The sequence below is a fragment of the Carcharhinus amblyrhynchos genome, chromosome 26 (assembly GCF_965287045.1).
Source record: "Carcharhinus amblyrhynchos chromosome 26, sCarAmb.v2.hapA, whole genome shotgun sequence".
Classification (NCBI taxonomy): Eukaryota; Metazoa; Chordata; class Chondrichthyes; order Carcharhiniformes; family Carcharhinidae; genus Carcharhinus; species Carcharhinus amblyrhynchos.
This window is the reverse complement of record NC_137349.1, coordinates 27,372,607-27,400,133: the sequence shown is the minus strand read 5'-3', so window position 1 is coordinate 27,400,133 and position 27,527 is coordinate 27,372,607. Positions and strand designations below refer to the sequence as shown.

General features: G+C 44.2%; 1 protein-coding gene across 1 annotated transcript in view; it reads left to right on the top strand.

Annotated features, from left to right (window-relative positions):
- The window catches only part of timm44 (translocase of inner mitochondrial membrane 44 homolog (yeast)), an 80,442-nt gene that overhangs the window by 36,737 nt on the left and 16,178 nt on the right, over positions 1 to 27,527 (top strand). Inside the window, exons 6-11 of the mRNA XM_080212700.1 lie at positions 2,909 to 3,048; positions 4,934 to 5,019; positions 5,143 to 5,235; positions 12,488 to 12,612; positions 17,578 to 17,628; positions 22,618 to 22,707. Coding sequence (XP_080068826.1) covers positions 2,909 to 3,048; positions 4,934 to 5,019; positions 5,143 to 5,235; positions 12,488 to 12,612; positions 17,578 to 17,628; positions 22,618 to 22,707 — 585 coding nt within the window. The remainder of the gene's footprint in view (positions 1 to 2,908; positions 3,049 to 4,933; positions 5,020 to 5,142; positions 5,236 to 12,487; positions 12,613 to 17,577; positions 17,629 to 22,617; positions 22,708 to 27,527) is intronic.

Sequence of the window (27,527 nt, the reverse complement as noted above, 5' to 3'; positions counted from 1 at the left end):
TGGAATTGAACCTGGATCCCTGGCACTGTGAGGCAACAGGTGCTAACCATTGTGTCGTCGTCCTGCCCTGTTGAAAAGAATGATTCAGGGTAAAGTTCAAATTTTATTTGCTGGAACACTGACAACCATTGAGAAACAGCTCGAGTAGCTGGATTGTGTGAAAGTGGATGTCTTTATTCAGGATAATTGTAGAATTTGGGTATTGAGTCACATAAGCAGGAATCAGCTGTCCTGAAGATGACATGTGGCAGGCAAAAGAACAAAGCATAGAAATCCAGCCCAGTGATTACATTTGATTCAATTGTTTTAAAAATCTTTTGCAGTAGAACAGTTTTAAAGCTATGTAGAAGAATATTAATGGACCCAGTCAAGGACCCATGTAGCCCGGACATACCCTCTTCATCATCTCCTGTCTGGAGAAAGATACAAAAATCTGAGATCACATACTCCAGAACAGCATCTGCCATCAGACTTTTGAATGGAACTACGTTATATGAAGTTGATGTTTCTCTACACCCTAGCTATGACAGTAACACTATATTCTGCACCCTCTCCATTCTTTCTCCCCCATGTACTCTATGAACGGCATGCTTTGTCTGTTTACTGTGCAAGAACCATTACTTTTCACTGTATCCCAATACGTACAATAATAACTAATTAAATCAAATAATGCAACATAACAACCTGGCAGTATTACTCTCAGCACTGGTTAAACGCAGTTTTTGAAGAAGAAAAATGCGTTATGAATATGTAGATTTAATGTAAATAAGGTGCTCTAATGATTTTTATTCACTTGTGCACATTTCTTCAAGTCAATAAGTATTACAGAATTAAACACACTGATGCTTTTTGACGTCTCTTTGGGAACTGTGCCAGAGAATAAAAATACCATCTGGTGTGGAGGCTAAACAGCTTTAAAAAAAGACATCAAGCACCACAAGGCATTAAGACCGAATTGTTTTCTAAAGCTTTGCTTCATTTTGTGAAGATAGTTGTGTGGGACATGGTTCTGTAGGTACCAGCGATCCACCCAAACTTTACTCAAGTGACCATTCTTCATGCTCATTGACAAACTACTCAGTTAGTTCAGTTCAGTCCTCATCCATCACACATTCGATTGGGGCAGCAACAGGAACTCTGGCTGATTATTCTCCCTTGTTTAACCCTGGGGAACTAAAAGCAATTGTTAAAGTGAAAAAAGTTTATTTATTAGTCACAAGTATGCTTACATTAGCACTTCATTGAAGTTACTGTGAAAATCCCCTAGTCGCCACACTCTAGCTCCTTTTCAGATGCACTAAGGGAGAATTCAGCATGGCCAATGCACCCAACCAGCACGTCTTTCGGACTGTGGGAGAAAACCGGAGCACCTGGAGGAAACACATGCAGACACGGGGAGAACATGTGAACTCCACACACACAGTGACCCAAGCTGGGAAGCGAACCCAGGGCCCCTGGCGCTGTGAGGCAGCAGTGCTAACTGCTATGCCACTGTGCCGCAATTGTTGCAGCCTGTTTCCCTTCCCCGCCCCCCCCCACCTCAGCTCCACAAACTGAGCACAGCTTGAGGATAGAATATGAAAACAAATAGATTTCAGTAATGAGGCACTATTTTTGAATAGCCAAGATATAGTTTTGAATTATTTACAAGTGAGATGGAGTAGTTGTTAATGATCCAGCTCTAGCTTATTAAAATTCAATGAAAACTGTCCGAATCGCTCACTCCATTTCATATAATGTATTGAAATATTAACATAGTTCGTTTGTGAATAACAAATAATGAAACTTTTCTTATATTCTAACCAAAGATCCTTGTCTGGAAGAACAAAAATTAGAGACACTCATTTAATAACCTGGATTATATTTATGGTTTGTCATCTAGTTGCTAATCACTAAATAATTAAAAGAGAAACAAGGAATACCTGCACTACTGTAATACTTTTCCCCACCACTGGACATCTCAAAACATTTTGCGGACAATGATTTTTTTTTGAAGTATGGTCACTGTTGTAATGTAGGAAACAAGGTAGCTAATTTGTCCTTAGCAAACTCCCAGAAAAAACAATGCAATAATGAGCAGACCATCTGTTCGTTTTTTGATGTCGGTTGAGGCATAAATATTGGCCAACACTCTTCTTTGAAATTGTGCCATGGGAGCTTTTACATCCACCCAAGAAAGCAGCTGAGACTTCCATTTAGTGCCTCAACTGAAAAACAGCAAATCTGGCAGTGCAGCACTTCCACAGTACTGTACCTGGAGTTTCAGCATTGATTTTTGCGGTTAAACTCAGGATTGGGACTTGAACCTGGAACTTTATGACTCAAGGCGAGAGTGTTATCAAGTGTTACCACTTGTGTTCGTACTGGCTGTCAGAGGGTGTTGTGTGCTGGTATCCAGAAAGTTGTCTTCAACATTTCTTCACTCAATAAGAATGTGTCCAGATGTGCTGGAAAAAATTCTGAGCAGACATTTTAACCCATAACACAACTATTCCGACTTTGTGTGAGTGGTTGAGGTCTGGGTGTGTTGAATGGCCCCTGAACTAGACCACTCTCAATGCATCTGATTTGGAGTACCCTGTCTGAGAGAAAGGAAAGGTATGAATCATTGAAGCACCCAGGCTAGCTAATTTTTCCATTTACTGGTTGCTTTTTGAATGCAAATAAGAGCATTGTTATCAGCCTCAGGCACCTTTAATTTCCACAATATTAACTTTTGATACTATTCAGTTAAAATGTTGTTACAGCCAGATTACTTGGGTACCATTTCAATTGATTTGCAGTTCTGTAAATTTGCCATTTTCACATAAATTTGCAATATAAAAGTAGTGACAGCAAATGCAGAATTGTTGGCTTTTATTTTCACCTTATCACACTAATGTTGGCTTCATTCCTTTGCTTTCTTTAGAGTGTTGAGTCTGTAAAGAAGGAACTAGACGAGAGTGTTCTCGGACAGAGTGGGACTTATCGGTCACCATCGTCATTGAGGAAAAGAAGTGATTTTTCACGAGATAAAATGACACAGGAAAAAATATTTGAACCAAATGAGTATGTGATATTTTGTGATACAGCCAGATCTTTCCTTCTGTCTTTTCTATAAGTGTCAATCAGTTTGTTACTTATCTAAGTAACTATTCTTAAAGTGTGAACTTAGACTGTGATTTCCAGCAGGTCTTTCAACTGTGGGACCATAATAGTCAAATGTAGTCTGCTGTCATTCAAGTTTTATATTTATTTATTCATGTCACAAGTAGACTTACATTAATTAACACTGCAATGAAGTTACTGTGAAAATCCCTTAGTTGCCACACTCCGGTGCCCGTTTGGGTACACCGAGGAAGAATTTATCATGACCAGTGGACCTAACCACCACGTCTTTCAGACTGTGGGAGGAAACCGGAACACCCAGAGGAAACCCATGCAGACACAAGGAGAACGCGCAGACAGTGACCCAAGCAGGGAATCGAACCCGGCCTGTCCTTGACCTGTAAGGATTCTATAATAATTGGATAGCCTTTCTGGCGTGATAGTTACTTGGCCTCCTACCATACTCTAAACTTCTGTGATGTGTTTCAAGTTCTGAAGATTTGGAGGCCAGCTTGGATGGCCATTAAAGAAATCGGCTCCAAGCAACGATGAGACAGATTAGAGTCTTGAGGGCTGTGGGAATAGGCTGGATCAGAGGCAGATAATATTGCAAAGGTGGAAGAAGATGGTCTAGACGGTAGAGTGGTGAATGAAGCTTAGCTCAGGATCAAGCAGTACAAAATTCCAAAATACCATACATATAAGATGACAGTCATGGAAGATTGATTGAGATGAGAGCAAGTTAAGTATCAGGGACCATATGACCATTGGTCTACTTTTCAAATAAATTTGGGTTCATGTAAGACAATGTCAGGCAGTTGAAGAGAAAGTAAAAACATAGGAGGAAGCAGAAAGGTAACGTTGGTTATCAACAGTGTACTTACATAACTGGTTCTGGATGATATCAAGAAACCAAATTGACAATCAATTAGTGGGACCAAAAAAGAGCACTAGGGTATACCAGTGTTGATTGTGTGGAGTAAATGAGATGCTATTGATGATGCACCTGTTAATTGCTGGGGAATGAATGGAAGAGTTTAAAGTTTATAAAGTTTAGGGTAGCACAGTGGTTAGCATTGCTGCCTCACAGCACTAGGGATCTAGGTTTGATCCCTGGCTTCGATCACTATTTCTGCAGAGTCTGCACGTTCTCTCCACGTGCTCTGGTTTCCTCCCACAACCCGAAAGATGTGCTGGCTGAGTGCATTAGCCATGCTAACTCCCTCAGTGTACCCAAAAAAGGTCCAGAGTGTGGCAACTAGGGGATTTTCACAACAACTTCATTGCAATGTTAATGTAAGCCTACTTGTGACATAAATAAATAAACTTCAAACTTTAAAAACTTTATGGGTGGAATTTTACCAGCATGTCTGCCTGGGATTCATACGATCTCACCTAAGGCCAATGGAGAATGCTGTCCTCCGAGCCTTGCCCACACCCGGAATCGAGGCGGGCATGGTAGTAAAATTCTGATCTTTATGTATCCAATACGCACAGCACAAGGTCTTATTGTGACATCCCCATGTCATACTCTAGTTCAACTGAGTGTCAAGCTGTGACCCAGGTCATAGGGGACCCATTCTTAAGGCCGAGATCAGTTGTAGTTTATTCTGCCACCTAGTTGAAACCACTAGCTCAGTACATACTGGACCCATATCTTCTGGGCCTCTGTGGTGCAGATTCCACATTGATTTTTATAAGCTATTGATGGAACTGCGAGAGAGGACTTGCAAATGATTCGTAACTTAGAGGTTAAAATCAATTCATATTATCAGAGTTGATAGTTTATATGCAGCAGTTAGCCATGTCAGACTTGACATTTGCAATTTCAATTGTTCTCTTCCAGAGAAGCTATGGGGATGGTGCTGCACAAAGACTCAAAATGGTACCAGCAGTGGAAGGAATTCAAGGACAATAATGTCGTCTTTAACAGTGAGCCCCCATTGTGTTTCTTCTATTCTCTGATGGCAGCGTCTGACAATTCATCTCATCACTTTGCCTCTGTTTTACTTGGCGAAATAAATGCAATTTTTTCTCTTATTTTCCCTTTTATAGGATTCTTTGAGATGAAGATGAAATATGATGAAAGTGACAACACATTTATTAGGGCATCGAGGGCCATAACAGACAAAGTCACTGATTTGATAGGTAAATAAAAACGTGGGAGCTGTCTCTGTTGTGGAGGTGGGAGCTGAAGGAAATGTATTATTAAATATGATTTATTTAAATGTCACAGCTGAATGCAGAAAAGCAGACTCCACCAGACAAGTGACAGCTTCCCTTCGAAATACCAGCGTACAAATGCAGGATATCAAAATAAGTAGCTTGCTGTCTACAACCTTTGTTTCCCACTGCCACCCCACTCCCATCCTCCGATAGTATTCCTCTGTGTTGAATTTCTAACAAGAAATGTGATTTACAAAACAGGTTTAACATAGCATTTCATGAAAAAGAGAATGGGAGGGGGTGTTGGCAGGAGCTGAGATAAGGGATATATGTGAAGGAATTGTCAGAAAGGTAGATTTCAAACAGGCTTTTGAAAGTGGCGGGAGAAGTAAGTAATTTTAGGGAATGAGTTTTGAGTGTGGTTTTGATATCTGAAGATTCTGCCACTGAAGGTTGAGAGGGCGTAAAAGAGACCAGAGTATGATAAATCACTAGCTTGTAGAAGTGAATAAGATTGCAGAGGTTTGAACAAAGACGAGGAATTTTAAAGTTGATGCCTGGTGGATAAGAAGCCAAAGATTGTTGAGAGGACCTAATGAGGAAAAGATGCAGATATGGATCTTTGTAGCTAAAGTATAATGGAATTTAGCTGACTGGGGTTGACAGGGACAAGCTGTATCTAGATTTGAGAAAGGAAAAGTTATGAAGGTTTGGAAACCACTGTACCTTAGCTGTTCATTGTGGAAAATAACACATCCAATACTGTGTTACAGGCCTTTGATCATCATCAAACTGCTGACGATGAATTTGAGACTTGGACATACTTAGTGGTCTGGAACCAACAGACTAGAGCTGATTTTGTGTTATGCTCTGTTTAGAAACCATGAAACGCAAATCACAGGCCATTTCTCAATGGGATCAGAAAACCCATAAATTTTAATATTAACAAAGTGTATTCTGAAAAATGGGAAAGCTCAGAAAAAAACAAGTGGGAGCTTTGTGCGATTCACTTCACACCAGTTGCAGTAGATATAAATGGGCCAGAATCCACTTTAGGCTGGTTTTACATTGTCTCAATTCAACTTGTGTAACTAAAACAGAATTGAATGACTGTGTGTCAAAAATAGTTTGTGTAATGATTGAGCTGGAAGGGTTCTGAAGGCTAATAATGCCCTAGCCCAGAAGAATAATAAGAACATGAGAAATAGGAGCAGGAGTAGGCCATCTAGCCCTTCGAGCCTGCCCCGCTATTCAGTAAGATCATGGCTGATCTGTCGTGGCTCAGTTCCACTTTCCCGCCCTCTCCCCATAACCCTTAATCCCCTCGCTTATCAAAAACCCATCAACCCGCGTCTTAAAAATATTTAGCGAGGCAGCCTCCACCACTTCAACGGGCAGAGAATTCCAGAGATTCAGCACCCTTTGAGTGAAGAAGTTCCTCCTCAACTCTGTTCTAAACCGCTCCCCCTTTATCTTGAGGCTGTGTCCCCTAGTCCTACTGTCCTTTCTGAGCGGGAAGAGTCTCTCCACCTGTATCCTATCCATCCCATTCATCATCTTATACGTCTCAATGAGATCTCCCCTCATTCTTCTAAACTCTAACAAGTACAAGCCTAGTTTATTCAGCCTCTCCTCATAGCCCAACCCCCTCAACTCCGGTATCAGCCTAGTAAACCTCCTCTGCACTCCCTCCAAGGCCAAAATATCCTTGCGTAAGTGCGGCGACCAAAACTGCACACAGAACTCCAGCTGCGGCCTCACCAATGCCCTATACAGCTGCAGCAAGACCTCCCTACTTTTATATTCAATCCCCCTCGCTATGAAGGCCAGCATCCCATTCGCCTTCCTGACCACCTGCTGCACTTGCAGGCTGGGTTTTTGCGACTCATGCACAAGGACCCCGAGGTCCCTCTGCACCGTCGCCTGCTGCAGTTTTTCGTCACGTAAGTAATAGTCCTTCCTACCATTATTCCTACCAAAGTGGACCACTTCGCATGTGCCAACATTAAATTCCATTTGCCAGTTCCTGGCCCATTCGCCCAGCCTATCTAGAACCTTCTGCAGACTCTCCACACCCTCCGCACAATTTGCCGTTCCACCAATCTTGGTGTCATCAGCAAATTTCGACACCATACACTCGGTTCCCTCCTCCAGATCATCTATATAAATGGTAAATAACTGAGGCCCCAGCACCGACCCCTGGGGCACTCCACTAGTCACCAACCGCCAATCCGAATAGCACCCATTGACCCCCACTCTCTGCCTCCTATTTGACAACCAATCCTCTATCCACGCTAACACCCTACCCCCAAATCCATGCCCCCTTACCTTCTGCAGTAACCTCTTGTGAGGTACCTTGTCAAACGCCTTCTGAAAATCAACAAAGACCACATCCACCGGCTCTCCTCTATCCACCGCCCTAGACACATCCTCATAGAACTCCAATAAATTTGTCAGACACGACTTCCCCTTAACGAAACCGTGCTGCGTCTGCTCTATCAAGCAATTCCCCTCAAGATGCCTCGCTATTTCCTCCTTGATGACGGATTCTAACATTTTACCTACAACAGACGTTAAACTAACCAGCCTATAATTCCCTGCCTTTTGCCTGCAACCCTTCTTAAACAACGGCGTAACATTAGCCGTTTCATGCTGTCACTGGAATTGGAGGTGGCACAGTGGTTAGCACTGCTGCCTCACAGCGCTAGGGACCCAGGTTCAATTCCTGGCTTGGGTCACTGTTTGCGTGGAGTTTGCATGTTCTCTCTGTGTCTGCTCTGGTTTGCTCTGGTTTCGTCCCACATTCTGAAATACATGCTTGTTAGGTGGATTGACCTGAACAGGCACCATGGTGTGCTGACTAGGGGAATTTCACAATAACTTCATTGCAGTGTTAATGTAAGTCTTAATTAATAAATAAATTAATTAATGATTAATAAATAAACTTAACTTACTTAACTCCCCAAACATATTTCACTAGGTCTTTTTAACACACCTTCTACGATATGTTTATATAGAGCACTCACTTACCTTTTGTGTATGTCACAACAAAGAAGTTATCAAGAGTATTGAATAAAAAAGGACACTTTATTTTAAGTGGTCATATGTTTTACCAGTTTGCTGCTCTTGTCAATCATTCTGCTCTGTGGTTCATAGCTTGTCCTTTGACTTTTTGATCAGGTCTCTGGTTTTCTCTCTCACTCCCTCCTTCCTTCAGATGAATTACCTTCTCCACTTCTTATTCAATTTGAAACACGCTTTGCTAATATGTCCACATTCTTTTCAAAAACCTCCTGCACATTTTCATCCCCTCAGTGTTCACAATCTCTAGTCACCTTACAACAAAATACCTGTCTCCTGATTTCCATATTCCTCCATGAAGCAATGGCAGCTCCTCATCGCTTCAAAGATGTAATTCCTGTCATGTATTTTGCAATTCTATCCAATGTTTCTATCTATGTTTTTCCTTTGGGATGCACTGATAGTAATCTTCCAAGAATCCTTAAGTTCTGGAAAAGACTCAAGATTGGCAAACTGCCAATGTAATACTTATATTCAGAAAAGGAGGGAGACTGAAAATAAATAACTATAGGCCAGTTAGCCTAACTTGTGTCATTGGGAAAATATTTAAGGATATAATAGCAGAGCACTTAGAAATACATAATATAATCAAGCATGGATTCATGAAGGGAAAATCATACCTGACACATTTATTAGAAGTTTTTGAGGTGGTAATAGGCAGAATAGATAAAGGGGAACCAGTTGATGTAACATACTTAGATTTCCAAAAAGCATTTGATAAGGTACTGCACAAAAGGCTACTTAATAAGGTAAGAGCCCATATTGTTGGGAGATAGCACATTAGCATGGAAAGAGGATTGGTTAACTGATGGAAGACAGCAAGTTGGGAAAAGAGGTATATTTTCAGGATGGCAATCTATAACTAGTAGAGTGCCACAAGGATCCATGCTGGGGCCACAATTATTTACAATATATATTAATGATTTGGATGACGGAAGTAAATGTATTATTGCCAAGCTTGTGAAAGACACAAAAATAGGTGGGAAGGCAAGTGGTGTCTACAGAGGGATATAGACAAATTAGATGGTTGGGCAAAAACTTGGTAGATGGAATATAATGTAGGAAAATGTGAAGTTATGTGCTTTGATAGGAAGAACAAAGGAGTTGAATATTATTTAAATGGAGAAAGACTGTAGAAGGCTGCAGCTCAGAGGGATTTGGGGGAACATCATGCATAGTTCACAAAAGGCTAGCGTGCAAGTTCAGCAAGTAATTGGGATGGCAAATGCAATATTGACTGTTATTTCAAAGAGAATAGAGTATAAAAATAGGGAAATCTTGCTAAAATTATACAAGGCACTAGTTAGACCGCACCTGGAATATTGTTAATAGTCTTCGTCCCCATATCAAAGGAAGGATGCATTGGAGGCAATCCAGAGAAGGTTCACTAGGTTGATCCTGGGTATGGAGGGTTTTTCTTAAGAGGAGAAATTAAGTAGGTTAGGCCTCTACTCATTGAAGTTTAGAAGAATGAGAGGCGACCTTATTGAGACATGTAGGATTCTCACGGGCCTTGACAGGATAGATGTGGAGAGGATGTTTCATTTTGTAGAGAATCTAGGACTGGAGGGCATAACCTCAGAATGAAAGGTTGCCCATTTAAGATAGAGATGAGGAGGAATTTCTTCACCCAGAGAGCAGTGAATCTGTGGAATTCTTTACCACAAAGAGCTGTGGAGGCTGGTTTGTTAACTCTGTTCAAGGCTGAGATAAATTTTTAATTGGTAAGGGAATCAAGGGTTATAGGGATAAGGTGGGGTAGTCTGTTCCACTATACAACAAGATCATGGCTGGTCTGATATAATTTTCAGTCCTCTTTCCCACCTTACGGCCTATGTCTGCTCCTACATCTTATGGGTCTAGTCTCAGATCTTGATTCTATTAACATTCCTCGTCTCGTTGTTTCTTCTGTTGTGCCAGATGGCTTTTATTTCTCCATAGAGTTTAATTTGAATACTTCATCCACATCGGGGGAGGCTCTTCCAGCAGTCCTGGCCAGATAGTCATTGATTAAACTCACAGAATTACCACAAAAGCCTGCATTTCCCTTTATAAATGCTCACACTTTGTAAACAGTACCTAAAATGACAATCCATCATTGCCAGATTATTTTCTCATTCTGTTTCCTTCACCTTTAATCTCTTTTTAGGAAATTTTGCTTAATGGTTTAGCACCCTGTTCTGTCGGATTCCACTTGCCAGTGAATTAAATCTTCCATAATCCTTTTGGATGATCTCCACCTCCCCTTTGCAATTAGCCAGCCTACATAATTTTGTATTATCAGCAAATGTGCTTCTAATCTTTTAATCAACAGTTGTTAATAAAGAATGTGAAATTAAGTACTCTGAGAAATAATTCCCTCAGGAATTCAATGAGTCAGCATTGCACAGTGAAAGCTCCATAAAATTAATAAGACTGAAAAATGTACTGACAGTATGTATATACTCATTTTGCCATCCAGATGCAGAAAAGAGCTGTATTCACAGGGCAATGTAGTAATCAGCTTTAAAACATAGTGAATGCCACAACCGATTGGTTGGGGAAGACAGGTCGCGAGCAAAGTTGATGATGAAAATCATTTTGTCAGTTGGGGTCCCTTTCAGGTCCCTGGATCGATCAGTGCTTTAGAAGTATGTTACTCATCCAGATGCTTCTATTAACCTAGTTGAAAGAGGCTTAAATTGGAAGCATTTTAATTAAAACAAAGTTGGATATTTTTCTCTGATAAAGTGAAGATATTGGATGTATGTTGCTGTAGTGAACTTTCAGTATGCAATGAGATAAAGCATCATAAATAGACTTGAACATTCCTCCAAATTAAATAATCTTCAAATAATTTCAACTATTTCTGCACAAAATTATATAGTATCTTTCATTAGGACTCTGTTTAAGGGCTCCTCAACATCTCGAGTTTGAAGTAACTGAGATAAGTAGACCAGAAGTTTTACGAGTCTGTCACCCAATAGCAGGTTCAGCATCCATTGGGTAGGATAAGCATGACAGCCTAGGTTGGTACACTTACTCACTGTCCAGGGTTCTCTCCTGTAAAGTGTGTGTAGACATCAGGATAGGGTATGTTTTTATGCTCAATTGAGGTGCCCTCCTGAGTTGAGTGGCCTACAGACACACTTGAAGACTAACTACTTACTCTCTTGCTTGCTGCTTGTGAAACCATATCCAAGTTAAACTTCTCCCCTGAAGAAAATATGTCAGTGAGATTTGAACATGATTTGACAGGTTGATAAGTTGAACCAATCAAACAGTTTAAAAATGATATGGCTGGTTTATCTTCATAACAGAACCCTCACTGTCCTGCTGAAGAATCCCTTTATTAGCCCTATTTCTAATTCATATGTAGACAGCTCATAATTGCAAATATTTATTTCACAATTTTCAATATTTTACCTGTCCCATATCTAACTCTGTGAGATTTTCCTTTTCATTCTGGTTTCCTTTTGTAGACTTTAAAACACAATCTTGCCCCTGGGTTCCATTCTATCTGTGTGTGTCTTTTATCCACAAGCTTTAAAATGATGTTGTCTCAAATGCATGCACTTTCCATTGAAACTCCCAATGTTTATTATGGTTAATTTGCTGACAGGTTTGGTTCGGTAACTAATTCTGCCTCTCTTACAAACGCAGTGATTTACAAAGAGAATTTCTATTAAAGCAGGGCAGAGACAAAAAACAGGTACTCCCAAGCAGTTTGCACCGAATGAAGAAACAGACTTAACTGCTTAATTTTAAACAGAAGATGTAAATCTACGCTGCTCTGTAGTCGGGTGGGAGCAGCTGACCTGAGTTTGATTTCCTCTCCAACTTCTTTGTTGGCTCTCTCTCATACAAAAGGCTTTTTTTTTTGGGCACAACTTGTCATACAAACTGGCTTTTAGATATATTCCTAGTAAGTACTGGAAGGTTGTATCTAAATAAAATAAGAGGTATAATGGGATTATTTTTCTAATACTTTGAATTGCAGTCTTGTCTAGACCTGAAGCTTTTTGACATTTTGTTTTTGCTGTGAAGCACTTTGAACCCTTGAAGGGCTGCAGCCAAACTATTTCTATTAATTTGTTGGAAGTATTTCAAGATTGTCTTGTTTTTGATCAAATAAGCCCTGAGCTGATTTTGTGCTTCTGCTTTGTTTCCCCAGGGGGACTGTTTTCTAAGACTGAAATGTCAGAGGTGCTGACAGAAATTCTGAAGGTTGACCCAAGCTTTGATAAAGACACATTCTTAAAGCAGTGTGAGAGGGACATTATTCCAAATGTTCTGGAGGTATCTGAATACATTTAATTTATTTCTTTGAGGGGATGGGGAGAATCTAGAAAAAATGCAATTTGCTGTAAAATACCAGTAAAGTGAAAAGTAGAAGTATTATGGTATTTCTGAAAATAGAGAAATGCTATCAAAATTTTTTTTTTGCACTCATCAGAACAGTTCGCAACATAAACAGTAAAGGGAGCAACAATTTATATGTGAAGAGAGTGCTGATTAGTGAGCTCTGATTGGTAGAGGCATTTTCGTGGAGGATGTAGCAGAGAACTGTTAACTACCAAGCTTTTGTTTCAAATTCAAACTAGGTAGGTCGACTCTGATTGGTGAAGACATTTCCATGGGGAATGAACCAGGAAATGGTTGTTCCAACAACTGGTGGATTGTAATAAACAGCACAGATTTTCAGGATCATGAAGGGGCAGTTTACAATTCCAAATCTTTATTTCACAATTTTCAATCAAATATTTTCTTGTCCTGCGTCTACCATAGATGATCATACCGACCATACCCAACCAGGCCATGCTTGCACAACTCTGCACACGCAAGTGAAGAGTATTCCATCATACTCCTGACTTGTGTCTTGTAGGTGGTGTTGAGGAATTGAGAGGTGCATTACTCGCCACAGAATTCCCAGCCTCTGACCTGCTCTTGTAGCCACAGTATTTATAGGCAAATTAATTTTCTGGTCAAAGGTAAACTCCAGGATGTTGATAGTGACGGATTCAGTGATAGTAATGCCATTGAATGTCAAGATACAATGATTAGATTCTCTCATTGGAGAGAATTGTCTTGTTGCATTTGGACATGGACACCTCTAGTATCTGAAGAGTTGCCAATGGTACGATCAACAGTGAACATCTTCACTTTTGACCTTAAGGTCATTCGTGAAGCAGCTGAAGATTGTTGAGCTTAAGACAATGCTGTGAGGAACACCTGTGGTGATGTCCTAGAACTGAGATGATTGATCTGCAACAACCACAACCATCTTCCTTTGTCCTAGGTGGGACCAACCAGCAAAGAATTTTTTCCCTGATTCCCATTAACTCCAGTTTTGCTAGGACTCCTTGATGCCACACTCGGCCAAAGGCTTCTTTGATATCAAGGATTGTCACTCCCACCTTACCTCTGGAATAGTTCAGCTTTTTTATCAGTGTTTGAAGGCTGTAAGAAAGTCAGGAGCTGAGTGACCCTGGTGGTAGAACCCTAACTGAGTTTCCATAAGCAGGTTATTGCACTGCAATCAAGCAGCACCTTCCATCATTTTACTGATGACCAAGAGTAGACTGTTGGTGTGGTAATTGGGTGAGATGGATTTGTGATGTTTTTTTACAGGACATACCGGGACAATTTTCCACATTGCCTGGTAAATGTCAGTGTTGTAGCTACACTGGAACAGCTTGGCAGGGGACACAGCAAGTTCTGAGTCTCTCATTTAAGACTTAAGATGAGGAGAAATTGCTAGGGTTATTAGCTTTTGGAATTTCATGAAGGCTGGATGGATGAATGTATTTAGTGCTGAATAAGGCAGATTTTTGATCAGCATTGGAGTAAGGGTTATGGAGAGCAGGCAGGAACATGGAGTTGAGGCCAGAACAAATTAGTAATAATCTTAGTGAATGACAGAGCAGGTTCCAGGGGCCAAAGGGCATACTCTTGCTCCTACTTCTTATGTTCTTATGGTATCTCGATATAAAACCAAGCTTCTAGTTACATTTTTATGATCTTGTACACTTGTGCTGCCTCTTATGTGACTTTGAATTTGCATACCAAGTTCTCCAACCTTTTCCCTTTAACATTATTCCACTGGAAGTGTTGGCCTTTCCCAATTCTTCCAGATAACTTCCGAATTTAACGACATCTGCCACTTATCTGCACATCCTGCTAGACTATCCGAATCTTCAATCTTTCATCATGGTCGTCATAATTTGGCGTATTCCTTTAGTTTAGTACTACCAATAAAATTTTGGTATTTTCTTGTTAATTCTTAAATCAAAGTGCTTTATATAGTAAGAGCAGCTTCAGCATGGGTCTCACCACATTCCTTGAGTCTAGGAAAGTTCCTTTGTTGATGTGTTATTTTCTGTTCTAAAATTTTTCTACCTACATAGCCATATTCTACGTAATTCTATGTGATACTGTAATTGTCTCTTAGTTGATACCTTACGGAATGTTTTATAACATCCAAATAAAGCACTTCCACTACATTTTCTTTATCATTTGTTACTTCTCCAAAAATGTCCATATGGCTGATGAGACATGACCTAGCCTTCTGAAATCCCTGTTTCATGTCTCTGTAATGCAAACATAACTCATAAATGTTTGATTGGATGCTGAACAACAGCTTTCATCTGATGTGATTTCTGTCCAGTGAACGACCCTCTACTAACATTTATATGCCAGTCACTCATGTTTAACTGAGTTGCATTGGCTCAATGTACATATTCAGCCGGGATGTTCATATTCATTGCCACCCCTCTCACCCTCACCCCCATTTGCCCTTCCACTCCCCACTGCTGCCCCATCCCCACCCCTACCCCATCCCCACCCCTCCCCCCATTCCCATCCACACCCCCTCCCATCCCCATCCTCATCCCCCATCCCCACCCCCCATCCCACCCCCTCCTTGTGCCACCCCTCACCCCAACTATTCCCTCCCACGCCCTCCTCCCTCTCCTCCTCCAGCCCCACCTCCCCTCCCCCTCCCTCCACACCATCCCCCTCCCTCCACACCATCCCCCTCCCCCCTCCTCTCCCCCCTCCTCTCCCCCCTCCTCTCCCCCCTCCCCTCCCCCCTCCCCTCCCCCTCCCCTCCCCCCTCCCCTCCCCCCTCCTCTCCCCCCTCCCCTCCTTCCCTTCCCTTCCCTCCTTCCCTTCCCTCCTTCCCTTCCCTTCCCCCCTCCCCTTCCCCCCTCCCCTTCCCCCCTCCCCTTCCCCCTCCCCTTCCCCCCTCCCCTTCCCCCCTCCCCTCCTCTCCCTCCTCCCTCCCCTCCTTCCCCTTCCGTCCTCCCCTCCCCTCCTCCTCTCCTCCCCTCCCCTCCTCCCCTCCGCCCTCCCCTCCTCTCCTCCGCCCTCCCCTCCTCTCCTCCCCCTCCGCCCTCCCCTCCCCTCCTCCCCCTCCGCCCTCCCCTCCCCTCCTCCCCCTCCGCCCTCCCCTCCTCTCCTCCCCCTCCGCCCTCCCCTCCTCTCCTCCCCCTCCGCCCTCCCCTCCTCTCCTCCCCCTCCGCCCTCCCCTCCTCTCCTCCCCCTCCGCCCTCCCCTCCTCTCCTCCCCCTCCGCCTTCCCCTCCTCTCCTCCCCCTCCGCCCTCCCCTCCTCTCCTCCCCCTCCGCCCTCCCCTCCTCTCCTCCCCCTCCGCCCTCCCCTCCTCCCTCCCCTCCTCTCCTCCCCCTCCGCCCTCCCCTCCTCTCCTCCCCCTCCGCCCTCCCCTCCTCTCCTCCCCCTCCGCCCTCCCCTCCTCTCCTCCCCCTCCGCCCTCCCCTCCTCTCCTCCCCCTCCGCCCTCCCCTCCTCTCCTCCCCCTCCGCCTTCCCCTCCTCTCCTCCCCCTCCGCCCTCCCCTCCTCTCCTCCCCCTCCGCCCTCCCCTCCTCTCCTCCCCCTCCGCCCTCCCCTCCTCTCCTCCCCCTCCGCCCTCCCCTCCTCTCCTCCCCCTCCGCCCTCCCCTCCTCCCTCCCCTCCTCTCCTCCCCCTCCGCCCTCCCCTCCTCTCCTCCCCCTCCGCCCTCCCCTCCTCTCCTCCCCCTCCGCCCTCCCCTCCTCTCCTCCCCCTCCGCCCTCCCCTCCTCTCCTCCCCCTCCGCCCTCCCCTCCTCTCCTCCCCCTCCGCCCTCCCCTCCTCTCCTCCCCCTCCGCCCTCCCCTCCTCTCCTCCCCCTCCGCCCTCCCCTCCTCTCCTCCCCCTCCGCCCTCCCCTCCTCTCCTCCCCCTCCGCCCTCCCCTCCTCTCCTCCCCCTCCGCCCTCCCCTCCTCTCCTCCCCCTCCGCCCTCCCCTCCTCTCCTCCCCCTCCGCCCTCCCCTCCTCTCTCCCCTCCTCTCCTCCCCCTCCGCCCTCCCCTCCTCTCCTCCCCCTCCGCCCTCCCCTCCTCTCCTCCCCCTCCGCCCTCCCCTCCTCTCCTCCCCCTCCGCCCTCCCCTCCTCTCCTCCCCCTCCGCCCTCCCCTCCTCTCCTCCCCCTCCGCCCTCCCCTCCTCTCCTCCCCCTCCGCCCTCCCCTCCTCTCCTCCCCCTCCGCCCTCCCCTCCTCTCCTCCCCCTCCGCCCTCCCCTCCTCTCCTCCCCCTCCGCCCTCCCCTCCTCTCCTCCCCCTCCGCCCTCCCCTCCTCTCCTCCCCCTCCGCCCTCCCCTCCTCTCCTCCCCCTCCGCCCTCCCCTCCTCTCCTCCCCCTCCGCCCTCCCCTCCTCTCCTCCGCCCTCCCCTCCTCTCCTCCCCCTCCGCCCCTCCCCCTCCGCCCTCCCCTCCTCTCCTCCCCCTCCCCTCCACCACCTCCCCTCCACCACCCCGCCCCTCCCCCTCCTCACACCCTCCACCCCTGCCCCGCCCCCTCCACCCCTGCCCCGCCCCCTCCATCCCTGGGCCACGCCCCCTCCACCTCCTCCCCTCCCCGCCCCCCCGGGCCGTGCTCCCTCCCCCCCGGGCCCCGCCCCCTCCAACCCCCGGGGCCCCGCCCCCTCCAACCCCCGGGACCCCGCCCCCTCCAACCCCCGGGGCCCTGCCCCCCCCTTCCTTTCCTCCCCGTTCCTCCCACCATTCCCTCTCCCTCCCACCACTCCCCCCTCCCTCCAACTCACTGCTGCTGTCCCCCCCGCTCCCTCCTCTCCTTCACCCCCACCCTCCTTCCTCACCACCCCCTCCCCCCCTCCTTACCCCACATCACCCTCCTCCCCCCCCTCCAACAAATCAGGTTTGTTTAGCTCATTGGGAAATCCTTGAAGCAAATGGTTAGGGCCTGTGACTGAAAATCTGTTTTGTCTTCCAGGCTATCATGAGAGGTGAACTGGAAGTTCTGAAGGATTGGTGTTACGAAGCAGTATGTATTTTGATTAATTAAATCTCTTCTTCAATTTTATTCACATAAAAGAGAGTAAGAGTGCTGTCCAGTGACTGTGTTTATCGAATAAGTTGTTGAACCACGCAGGCCAGGAAGGTATTGTGGTTCAAGGTCTGGACAGGGCTGATTTAGCTCACTCCAGGCGAAAGAGTGTAAGTAATGGTCCTGTGGACTTCAATAAATGGGAAAAATCAGTCAGCATTCCCTCCAACCTCATGACCAAAATCTAGTGACTCCTCCTACAAAGTAGGTTTATGTGGAAAGCTTTTGGCAATAGGATTAAGCTTTGCTGCAAAGGCCCTCATGTTTGAATGTCCTGCCAGTATGAGAAAAGATATCAGAGGCACCAAAAGATCCCAACAAGAGCCATTTCACCCGAAAGGCAGACAAAATCTGGATTAACTAGAAATGGAGTCAGATGAAATCATGAGTATTCAGTGTTACTATGTCCAACTAGGCTGAACCTTTTCCATGGACCAACTTTATCTCTCTGGTTTTTACCATGTTCACCAACCTTCCCTGTATCTGTCATCCTCATGTTCTGTCTGTAGTTTTCCAGAAATACATGTAATTGTCGGCATTCCTGAGTAACTGGTAGTTTTGTGCAATATCACTGACCATCTGAACTTTCAGTTTGGTGGTGAAAGATGAAGAATGGGGAGATGCTGGCCTGGTGGTATTATCATTACACAATTAATCAGAAACTCAACTAATGATCTGGGGATTTGGGTTCGAATCCCGCCACAGCAGTTGGTGGAATTTGAATTCAATAAAAATATGTTGAAGTAAAAATCCACTGATGACCATGAAACTATTGTTGATTGTCAGAAAAACCCATCTGGTTCACTGATGTCCTTTAGGAAAGGGAAATCTGTTGTCCCTACATGTGACTCCAGAGCCACAGCAATGTGTGGTTGACTCTCTTCTGCTCTTGGGCAGCTAGGGATAGGCAATAAATGCTGTCCTGCTAGCGACACCCTGTCCCTTGAATGAATAAACAAAAAAAGCACTTTTTGCACTATTCCACATGGTTCAGCTAATAGCACTCCCAAGCTGCAATCAGTTTGTTGCTGAACCTCTGCCTGGGGCGAGGAGGTGAAAGGAATTTGAAAAATGCCAGCCCCCTATTATTTATCCCATGTATGTTTGTAAAGATTTATTCCTGAAATAATTGGCAGTTAGGTTGATAGCTGGTGCATATCACTTAGTGGATGCAGTTTGCGTGAAAGTAAGATCAGAAATATAATTGTTTGTATAATGAGCTTGTCAATTGTTATTCACCTTTGCTAATAAGGTGCATGTTTCAGTTCCTTGCAGGAAGAGGAATTATTCTGTATTTGCAGGAAACAATCTAATGTTGGAGAGATTGTGATTACCTTTTGATGGCAAATCAGTCTCCAGGGAAATTGGACATTTAAGTTCACTCATCATTGTATGTTGGAAATGCAGGATGGGATTTGGTAACAAATACAGTAGGTGGGGGTGTTTAGAAGTAATTTACTTTCTCCGGCTCATTTGCTGTTGTTCAGCACTGAAGTTCAGGTGGATGCACAGAGCCCCCTGTAATTAATCGTTTTAGGTTGCAGTAGTTATCTGTCAAGGTCTGTTGTGATTTTTGTTTGGATTACGTTGGGAACCTGAGTTATTGGAGTTTCAGAAATCTTTCTGGATTTTCAGAAGGCGTTTGATAAGGTACCTCACAAGAGGTTACTGCAGAAGGTCAGAGGACATGGAGTTGGGGGTAGGGTGTTAGCGTGGATAGAGGATTGGTTGTCAAATAGGAGGCAGAGAGTGGGGGTCAATGGGTGCTATTCGGATTGGCGGTTGGTGACTAGTGGGGTGCCCCAGGGGTCGGTGCTGGGGCCTCAGCTATTTACCATTTATATAGATGATCTGGAGGAGGGAACCGAGTGTAGGGTGTCGAAATTTGCTGATGACACCAAGATTGGGGGAAAGGCAAATTGTGCGGAGGGTGTGGAGAGTCTGCAGAAGGATCTAGATAGGCTGGGCGAATGGGCCAGGAAATGGCAAATGGAATTTAATGTTGGCAAGTGTGAGGTGGTCCACTTTGGTAGGAAGAATGGTAGGAAGGACTATTACTTACGTGGCGAAAAACTGCAGCAGGCGACGGTGCAGAGGGACCTCGGGGTCCTTGTGCATGAGTCGCAAAAACCCAGCCTGCAGGTGCAGCAGGTGGTCAGGAAGGCGAATGGGATGCTGGCCTTCATAGCGAGGGGGATTGAATATAAAAGTAGGGAGGTCTTGCTGCAGCTGTATAGGGCATTGGTGAGGCCGCAGCTGGAGTACTGTGTGCAGTTTTGGGCGCCGCACCTGCGCAAGGATATTTTGGCCTTGGAGGGAGTGCAGAGGAGGTTTACTAGGCTGATACCGGAGTTGAGGGGGTTGAGCTATGAGGAGAGGCTGAATAAACTAGGCTTGTACTCGTTAGAGTTTAGAAGAATGAGGGGAGATCTCATTGAGACGTATAAGATGATGAATGGGATGGATAGGATAGAGGTGGAAAGACTCTTCCCGCTCAAAAAAGACAGTAGGACTAGGGGGCACAGCCTCAAGATAAAGGGGGGGCGGTTCAGAACGGAGTTGAGGAGGAACTTCTTCACTCAAAGGGTGGTGAATCTCTGGAATTCTCTGCCCGTTGAAGTGGTGGAGGCTGCCTCGCTAAATATTTTTAAGAAGCGGGTTGATGGGTTTTTGATAAGAGAAGGGATTAAGGGTTATGGGGAGAGGGCGGGAAAGTGGAACTGAGCCACGACAGATCAGCCATGATCTTATTGAATGGCGGGGCAGGCTCGAAGGGCCAGATGGCCTACTCCTGCTCCTATTTCTTATGTTCTTATGTTCTTATGATGAGCAATTTGATTTGGTTAAAATGAATGGAAAGAGTTTTCATTTGTAACACCACTTATGCATTCTTAGCGCACCCCAAAATTCCTCTCTGCCAATTAATTTTGAGCTGTATTCCCTGTTATTTGTGTACGTAAACAAGCAGCCAGTTTGTGTACAGCAACGTCTTGCAAACAGCAAATAAACAAAAACCAAGTAATCTGATTTTGGTATTTGAAAAGGAATGAAGGCCTATAATTGTTGGAGGATAAGTTGCTATTCTTCAAACAATGCTATAGGGTCTTTTATGCCAGGCACACTGGGTCTTGGTTTGACAACTCACCTGAAAGACAGATAATGAAATCTGGGTCAACTGGAGGAAAAGTAAGTTAATAAAGGGGTGTCATAGTGGCACAGTGGTTGGCACAGTGGTTAGCACTGCTGCCTCACAGCTCCAAGAGATCCAGGTTCAATTTCAGCCTCGGGTGACTATGTGGAATTTGCACATTCTCACTGTGTCTGCGTGGGTTTCCTATAGTCCAAAGATGTGCAGGCTAGGTGTATTGGCTATGCTAAGTTGCTCCTTAGTGTCCCAAGATGTGTAGATTAGATGAATTAGCTGTAGGAGATGTGTGTGGTTATGGGAATGGGGAGTGTCGAAGGCTTGTGTAAGACATTCTGTATTGGTAAGAGAGTCGGTGCAGACTTGGTGGGCCGAATGTCACCTTCTGCACTATAGGGATTCTATAAAATAATTGAGAACTGGAATGCTATTAGGCCCAACTAGGCTGACTCTTTTTCATAAACCAGTCTCAACTCTCCTATTCCCCAACCCCAACTACATCCCCCTTGGCCGTCCCAAACCTGCCTTCTCTCCTTTTTCCTAGGGACCTCAACCCATTTTATCTCTAATGAATACCTTTAATTGTCAGGGTTCCTAAGAAATTGGATGGATTTGTAGAATATCATTGACCACCTGGATTTTAAGTTTAGTGGTGAAAAATGAAATACTTTCTCTTGCCTCCTATCCTATTTCTTATGTTTCAGCTAGTTCCATTCTTGCCTCCACTCGATTAGCTGCTAACTTCCACCCACTCTCTAAATTCCATTCAACACCTGATCTGTCACTTTCTCCCATGGAATCTGCCAACCTCTTCTATTTGACTCGACTGATGAGGCACACCTTCATGCCTGGTTCCCTGGTTCATACTAGTGGTACATGAACTGGCCTCAGTCTGTATCTGGTCGTTGGGGGGTACATGGCAAAGCTTATTTTACAGCAGATACACAGCAGTTCACTTTTGCTAATAATAGGGTGTGTATAAGAGCTATAAGTAGAATGAATAAGACCAAGTTGTTTCATTATAAGATGCTGCTGCATTACTTGAGTGACATGTTACGCATTCTGGAAGTGTTTTGTCATTTTCCTACTAAATGGGGTGCGAAATAATTTAATTTTTATTCAACAGCAACAATAAATCAACACTCCTGAATAATACAACCAGCTACTCTTAATGTTTGGGGTGTGACTGAATCATTTCACTCTGTCATTTATGGGCACTATATTCCTCCGGACTAAAAAAATAAACAGTGTAACCCAAGGACTTTGCAGGTACATAGTGAGAGTAATGGTTGAGTGAAGCAGTCCTATGCCTTCTTGAATACCAGCCATTCACATCCTTTTGCTAGTAGATGTGAGAAAAATAAAGATGGGATACTTTAAGCTTGGGAGTTGAGACTTACTGACAGGATTTAATTTAACTCAGTATCTAACTTGCATTATATCTGAACATTGAATGCTTGGTGGAGCTGTATATGGGAAACTTTACTCTTAATTTAGTCTATGCTGCACCTGACCTGCGAGTATTTGGTGCTGATATAGAGCATTTCAAATAGTATGCTCCATACCTTACTTTGAGGAGCACAAAATATGAACAACATATCATTAAACCTATTGCCAAGGCTGCAAATGGGAGAGTTAACCTTGAGTAGAGCTCACACCTTATGTCCATATAGGTCAAAGACATTGGCCCACATGACATTCCAGTCTACTTGAACTCTTCAGACAGTTCAATGTTTTGGTATTTAACAGTCAACTTTTGTGTTTCTTTATCTTGCAAACAGACTTACAGCCAGCTTGCACAACCCATCCAACAGGCAAAGGCCATGAACCTTCAGTTCCGATCCAAGATACTCGACATTGACAACATTGATGTAAGTAATTGGTTTCAATACCAGTCTTCACCCTTATACTGTACAGCAGCTGCAGGTCCACAGATATAGCTGTGTATCTACCTCCTGATGTATGTGATTTGGAAGTGCGTAAAGCTGACACCGGGTGCCTGAAATGAGAAGTGTTCCATTCCCCACTACAAGCATCCCTCACTTACCAAGAGAGAATTCAGGAAATACATAGTAGGTGGGTTAACGCTGGGAAGGGATAGAGGCGAATTTTCCCATTTCGCCCACCACGGGAATTGTAGTGGGTGAGGGGCAGATCATGGAAAGGTCTGTTGATCTCAGGTGGGATTTTCCAGTTTCAGGGCAAACGCAGCCAGAAAATTCCGCTGCCCACAGTGTTTTTTTTTACATTGGCTCTCCATAAAGATGCATAGCCAAAACGTAAATCAATCTGAATATCCCCTTCTAACTGTCTCCCTACCAAAACAGTTTTAATGTTTCTTGCTACATTTTTAAAAATTGTTCTAAAAGCCCTGTTTACGTCCTTGAGATTGGGAATTTAAGGGCATTTGTCATTTTCATAATAACGCAACCAGCACATGGGGAGCGGGTCACAATTTATGTACAGTGGCTGTTATATTATTTCTGTCACTGCAGTATTGATATTTATTACTTCAGAACATTTGACTCAAGATCATCACCAGCTGCCTGAGGCAAGACAACAAAATGATCTCCAGAAGTAACTTTTGAGTGGCACTGAAACTTATGGTGATAACAATAGGAAATTAGATATCCATTAACCAAACATATTGCAATTGGTCTCAGTGTTCCTGAGTTTGGGTGGAGAACATCAGTAACAGAACACTATTCAATGATTCTTGAAAAAATGATGATCTAGCGAGGTTGGCCAGCTTCGGCTAATTGGTGATGTCTTTACACTTACATAGTCTGCCAGCATTCATTTTCTCGACTTACATATTGATAATGACCAACAAAAGACTTCCAGAGGCTTTGGAACCATACTCGGCACCTTCAGTCAAGAAGAAAAGAAAAGCTGCAGGGAAAATGGTTGCTAAATTATGATTCCAGATTTATCCAGTCACAGATCAGTATCACTGCTGCTGCTGAGGCTAGTGTTGTGGTCCAGTATCCTGTTGTAATTGACACTTCCTGTGGCCCAACATATAGAAATTAAGAGCATTAATGTACTAAGGAATAAGAAAACTTCCACTTTCTCATAAGACAGAGATAGATAGGTTCTTGATTAACAAGGGGATCGGAGGTTATGGGGAAAAGGCAGGAGAATGGGGCTGAGGTAGATATTTGCCATGATTGAATGGCGGAGCAGACTTGAGCCAAATGGCCCAATTCTGCTCCATGTTTTATAGTGTTGGTACCTTGTGTGTTGATTTATCTCCAAGCCAATAATTGTCAGTTAACCAACAGGTGTGGCACGGTGATTATCACTGCTGTCTCAGCTCCAGGGACCTGGGTTCAATTCCCATCTAGGGTGACTGTCTGTGCAGAGTCTGCACGTTCACCCCAAGTCTGCATGGGTTTCCTCCAGGAGCTCTGGTTTCTTCCCTCTGCCCAAAGATGTGCAGGTTAGGTTGATTGTTCATGCTAAATTGACCTTTAGTGTCCCAGGATGTATATGTTAGAGGGTTTAGCAGGGTAAATATGTGGTGTTTTGGGGATAAGGCCTGGGTGGGATTGTTGTCAGTGCAGACCTGATGGGCCGTGGTGCTTCCTTCTGCACTGTAGAGTTTCTATGATTCTGTGGTCATCACTAAAACAGATGATCACTTGTAATTGTGGGACCCTGCTATGCAAAGATTGGCTACCACATTTCTGACATTTCAACAGTGCTTACCCTTCAAAAGTATTGGCTGTCAAACACTTTTGCCCCGAGGTTACTTAAAGTTCTTTTATCACTACAGCAAACAACAATGTGGAAAGATGAAAGAAAAAACATAAAAGGGAAGGTTCCACACGACTGACCTCCTGATAAGCATAATAAATAGTAAAGTTGAGCAATCTGGCTTTTGAGCCACTGCAGCTCAGTTAATTTGTGCTTACGTTGCTTGATGTTACAATGTTTTTAATTTGTGCGCCTTGTGGCTTGAGAAGGGCTTTTTTCTTTAACACTGGATAAATCATAAATCAAAACATGAATGTATATAATGAGCAATTTGAGATTAATGCAAATTAGTTTGGGTTTCAACTTCAGAATAAGTCTTTATGGATACACTAATAAAGTCAGAAAGCTTGGGAATTGAGGACATTATTGCAGTTTGTAAAAGAATTAGACATTTAGTCATTCTGAAAATATATGACCAGCCAGGGCCTCAGATATTTGTTTGTTCCAGCCTTAAAAATCAGAAGGCAACCATAAAAGCAAAGTTCAATAATTCTAACACATGCACTAACTGAATGGGTGCTATCACTACATAGCGCACTTCGTTTTGGAAAGACAGCCTCTAAGTTGTTAACTGTCTATTTCCAAGCCCCACCATCTCACCTAACATTTTGAACTCCAGTGTTGAAGTGAGTGTCACTGCCATTGACAATGAGGTGACATTCGACAAACCAAGTGTGGCATTAGGGAACTCTAGCAAAATGGGAGTCAATGGGAATCGGGGGGAAAAAACTCTACTGGCTGGAGTCAAACCTGACCTGGCACAATGGAAGATGGTTGTGGTTTTTGAAAGTCAAACATCAGTTCCAGCACATCACTGCAGCAGTTCCTCAGGGTAGTGTCCTAGACCCAACCATCTTCAGCTACTTCTGCAATAATCTTCCTTGAATCATAAAGTTTAAGTTTATTTATGAGTGTCACAAGTAGAGTTACATTAACACTGCAATGAAGCTACCTTGCAAATCCCTGAGTCACCATACACCACTGCCAATTCAGATTCACTGAGGGAGAATTTAGCATAGCCAATGCACCTAACCAGCACATCCTTTGGACTGTGGGAGGAAACCCACGCAGGGAGAGCGTGCACACTCCGCACAGTGACCCAAACAGGGAATCAAACCTGGGTCTCTGGTGTTGTGAGGCAGCAGTGCTAACCACTTTGCATCATGCTGCCCCAAGGGCAGAAAATAGGGGTGTTCACTGATGGTTGCACAATGTTCAGCACCATTCGCAAATCCTTAGATATTGCATCAATCTGTGTCCAAATGCAGCAAGACCTGGACAATATCCAGGCTTGTGCTGACAAGTGGCAAGTAACATTCGCGTCACGTAAGTGCCAGACAATGACCATCTCCAGCAAGAGGGAATCTCACCAACACCCCTTGACATTCAATGACAATACCATCGCTGAATCCTCTACTATCAGTACCCTTGTGGATGCCATTGATCAGAAACTGCGCTTGACTAGCCATTATCAATACTTCGGCTACAACAGCAGGTCAGAGGAGTCCTGTGGCAGGTAACTCACTTCCTGACTCCCCAAACCTCTACCACCTCATAGGTGTAGGTCAGGAATGTAATGGAATACTCTCCACTTGCCGACAAGACTCAAGAAGTTTGACACCATCCAGGACAAAACAATCGGCTTCACAGCTTGATTGGCACTCCATCCTCAAATATTCACTCTCTCCACCATCCCCGGTGCACAATGACACCAGCGTGTACCATCTACACAATGCACTGTCGGAACTCACCAACATTCCTTGGACAGCACTCTCTAAACCCACGATCACTACTATCTAGTAGGACAAAGCTGGCAGACACATGGCAACAGCATCACTTGGGAATTCCCCTCCAAGCCATACACCATCCTGACTCGGAAATATATTGCTGTTCCTTCACTGTCCCTGGGTCAAAATCCTGAAATTTCCTCCCTAACAACATTGTGGGAGTAGCTGCACCACATGGACTGCAGTGGTTAAAGAAAGCAGCTTATTGCCGCCTTAAAGGCAATAAGGGATGGAAAATAAACTCTGGTTTAGTCAGTGATGCCCACATCCTATGAAGAAAAAAACATGAAAATGAAGTTGAAGCAGTCAGGATAGACTTTTCAAACAGGTCTCTAGAATAAAGAGAAGCAAAGACTTCATAAACATTCAAAACATGTATGCAAGAATTTGAGAACTACAGGGCAGATTTGTAATAAGAAAGCTAAATAAAATACTCAGGAATTTATCAAAATTTTTATCAAAATAAAAAACTCAGAAAAATTTCTTTAGCAAAATGGAAATTAACACACAAAACAAATTGCAACACAGGTAGGAACAAGAAACTTATCAGCTTTTGGATTGAAAGTACCTCTGTTTACTGAATTATCCTCGGCATTTCATTTGTTTTCGTTTCTCTGAGTGCTCTGCTTTTTCAAGGTCAGACACTTCTATTTTGAGGGCATCCTTTGTACTTGTTTCCTGGAAGCTCCTCGCACAATGCACCTTCTTCAAGGGCAAGTGGAGAATCTTCTCCCAGCCACCTTTCCATACACTCATACACACACACACCACCCCCACCAGCACTGCTGCTCTCAAAGTCTCAGAGTTGTGTGGGGGTGTCATGTGGTGATCTATTTTCACTCTTCCTCCCGCCCCTGCAGCTGCCAACACGTTCATGTTTCCCCTTGTGTCTCTTCCTTTGGGGCACTTGCAGATCTCTGCTGTGGGGAGCAGTTTCATTTATAAAATGTATTGCATAAAATGTCGAGTGGCTTGCATGTATTTTAATTTTATTCTAATCCCTTAAATAAACAGGACAATTATTTTGCAAAAGAATGGGGGGGATTTAGATGATAAGAATACAATTAAAGATTTCTGATTTACTTTCAGGGAATGACTTTTATTCTCTAGCGGTCACATTTCTCTTTTAATCTTCTTAATGGGCA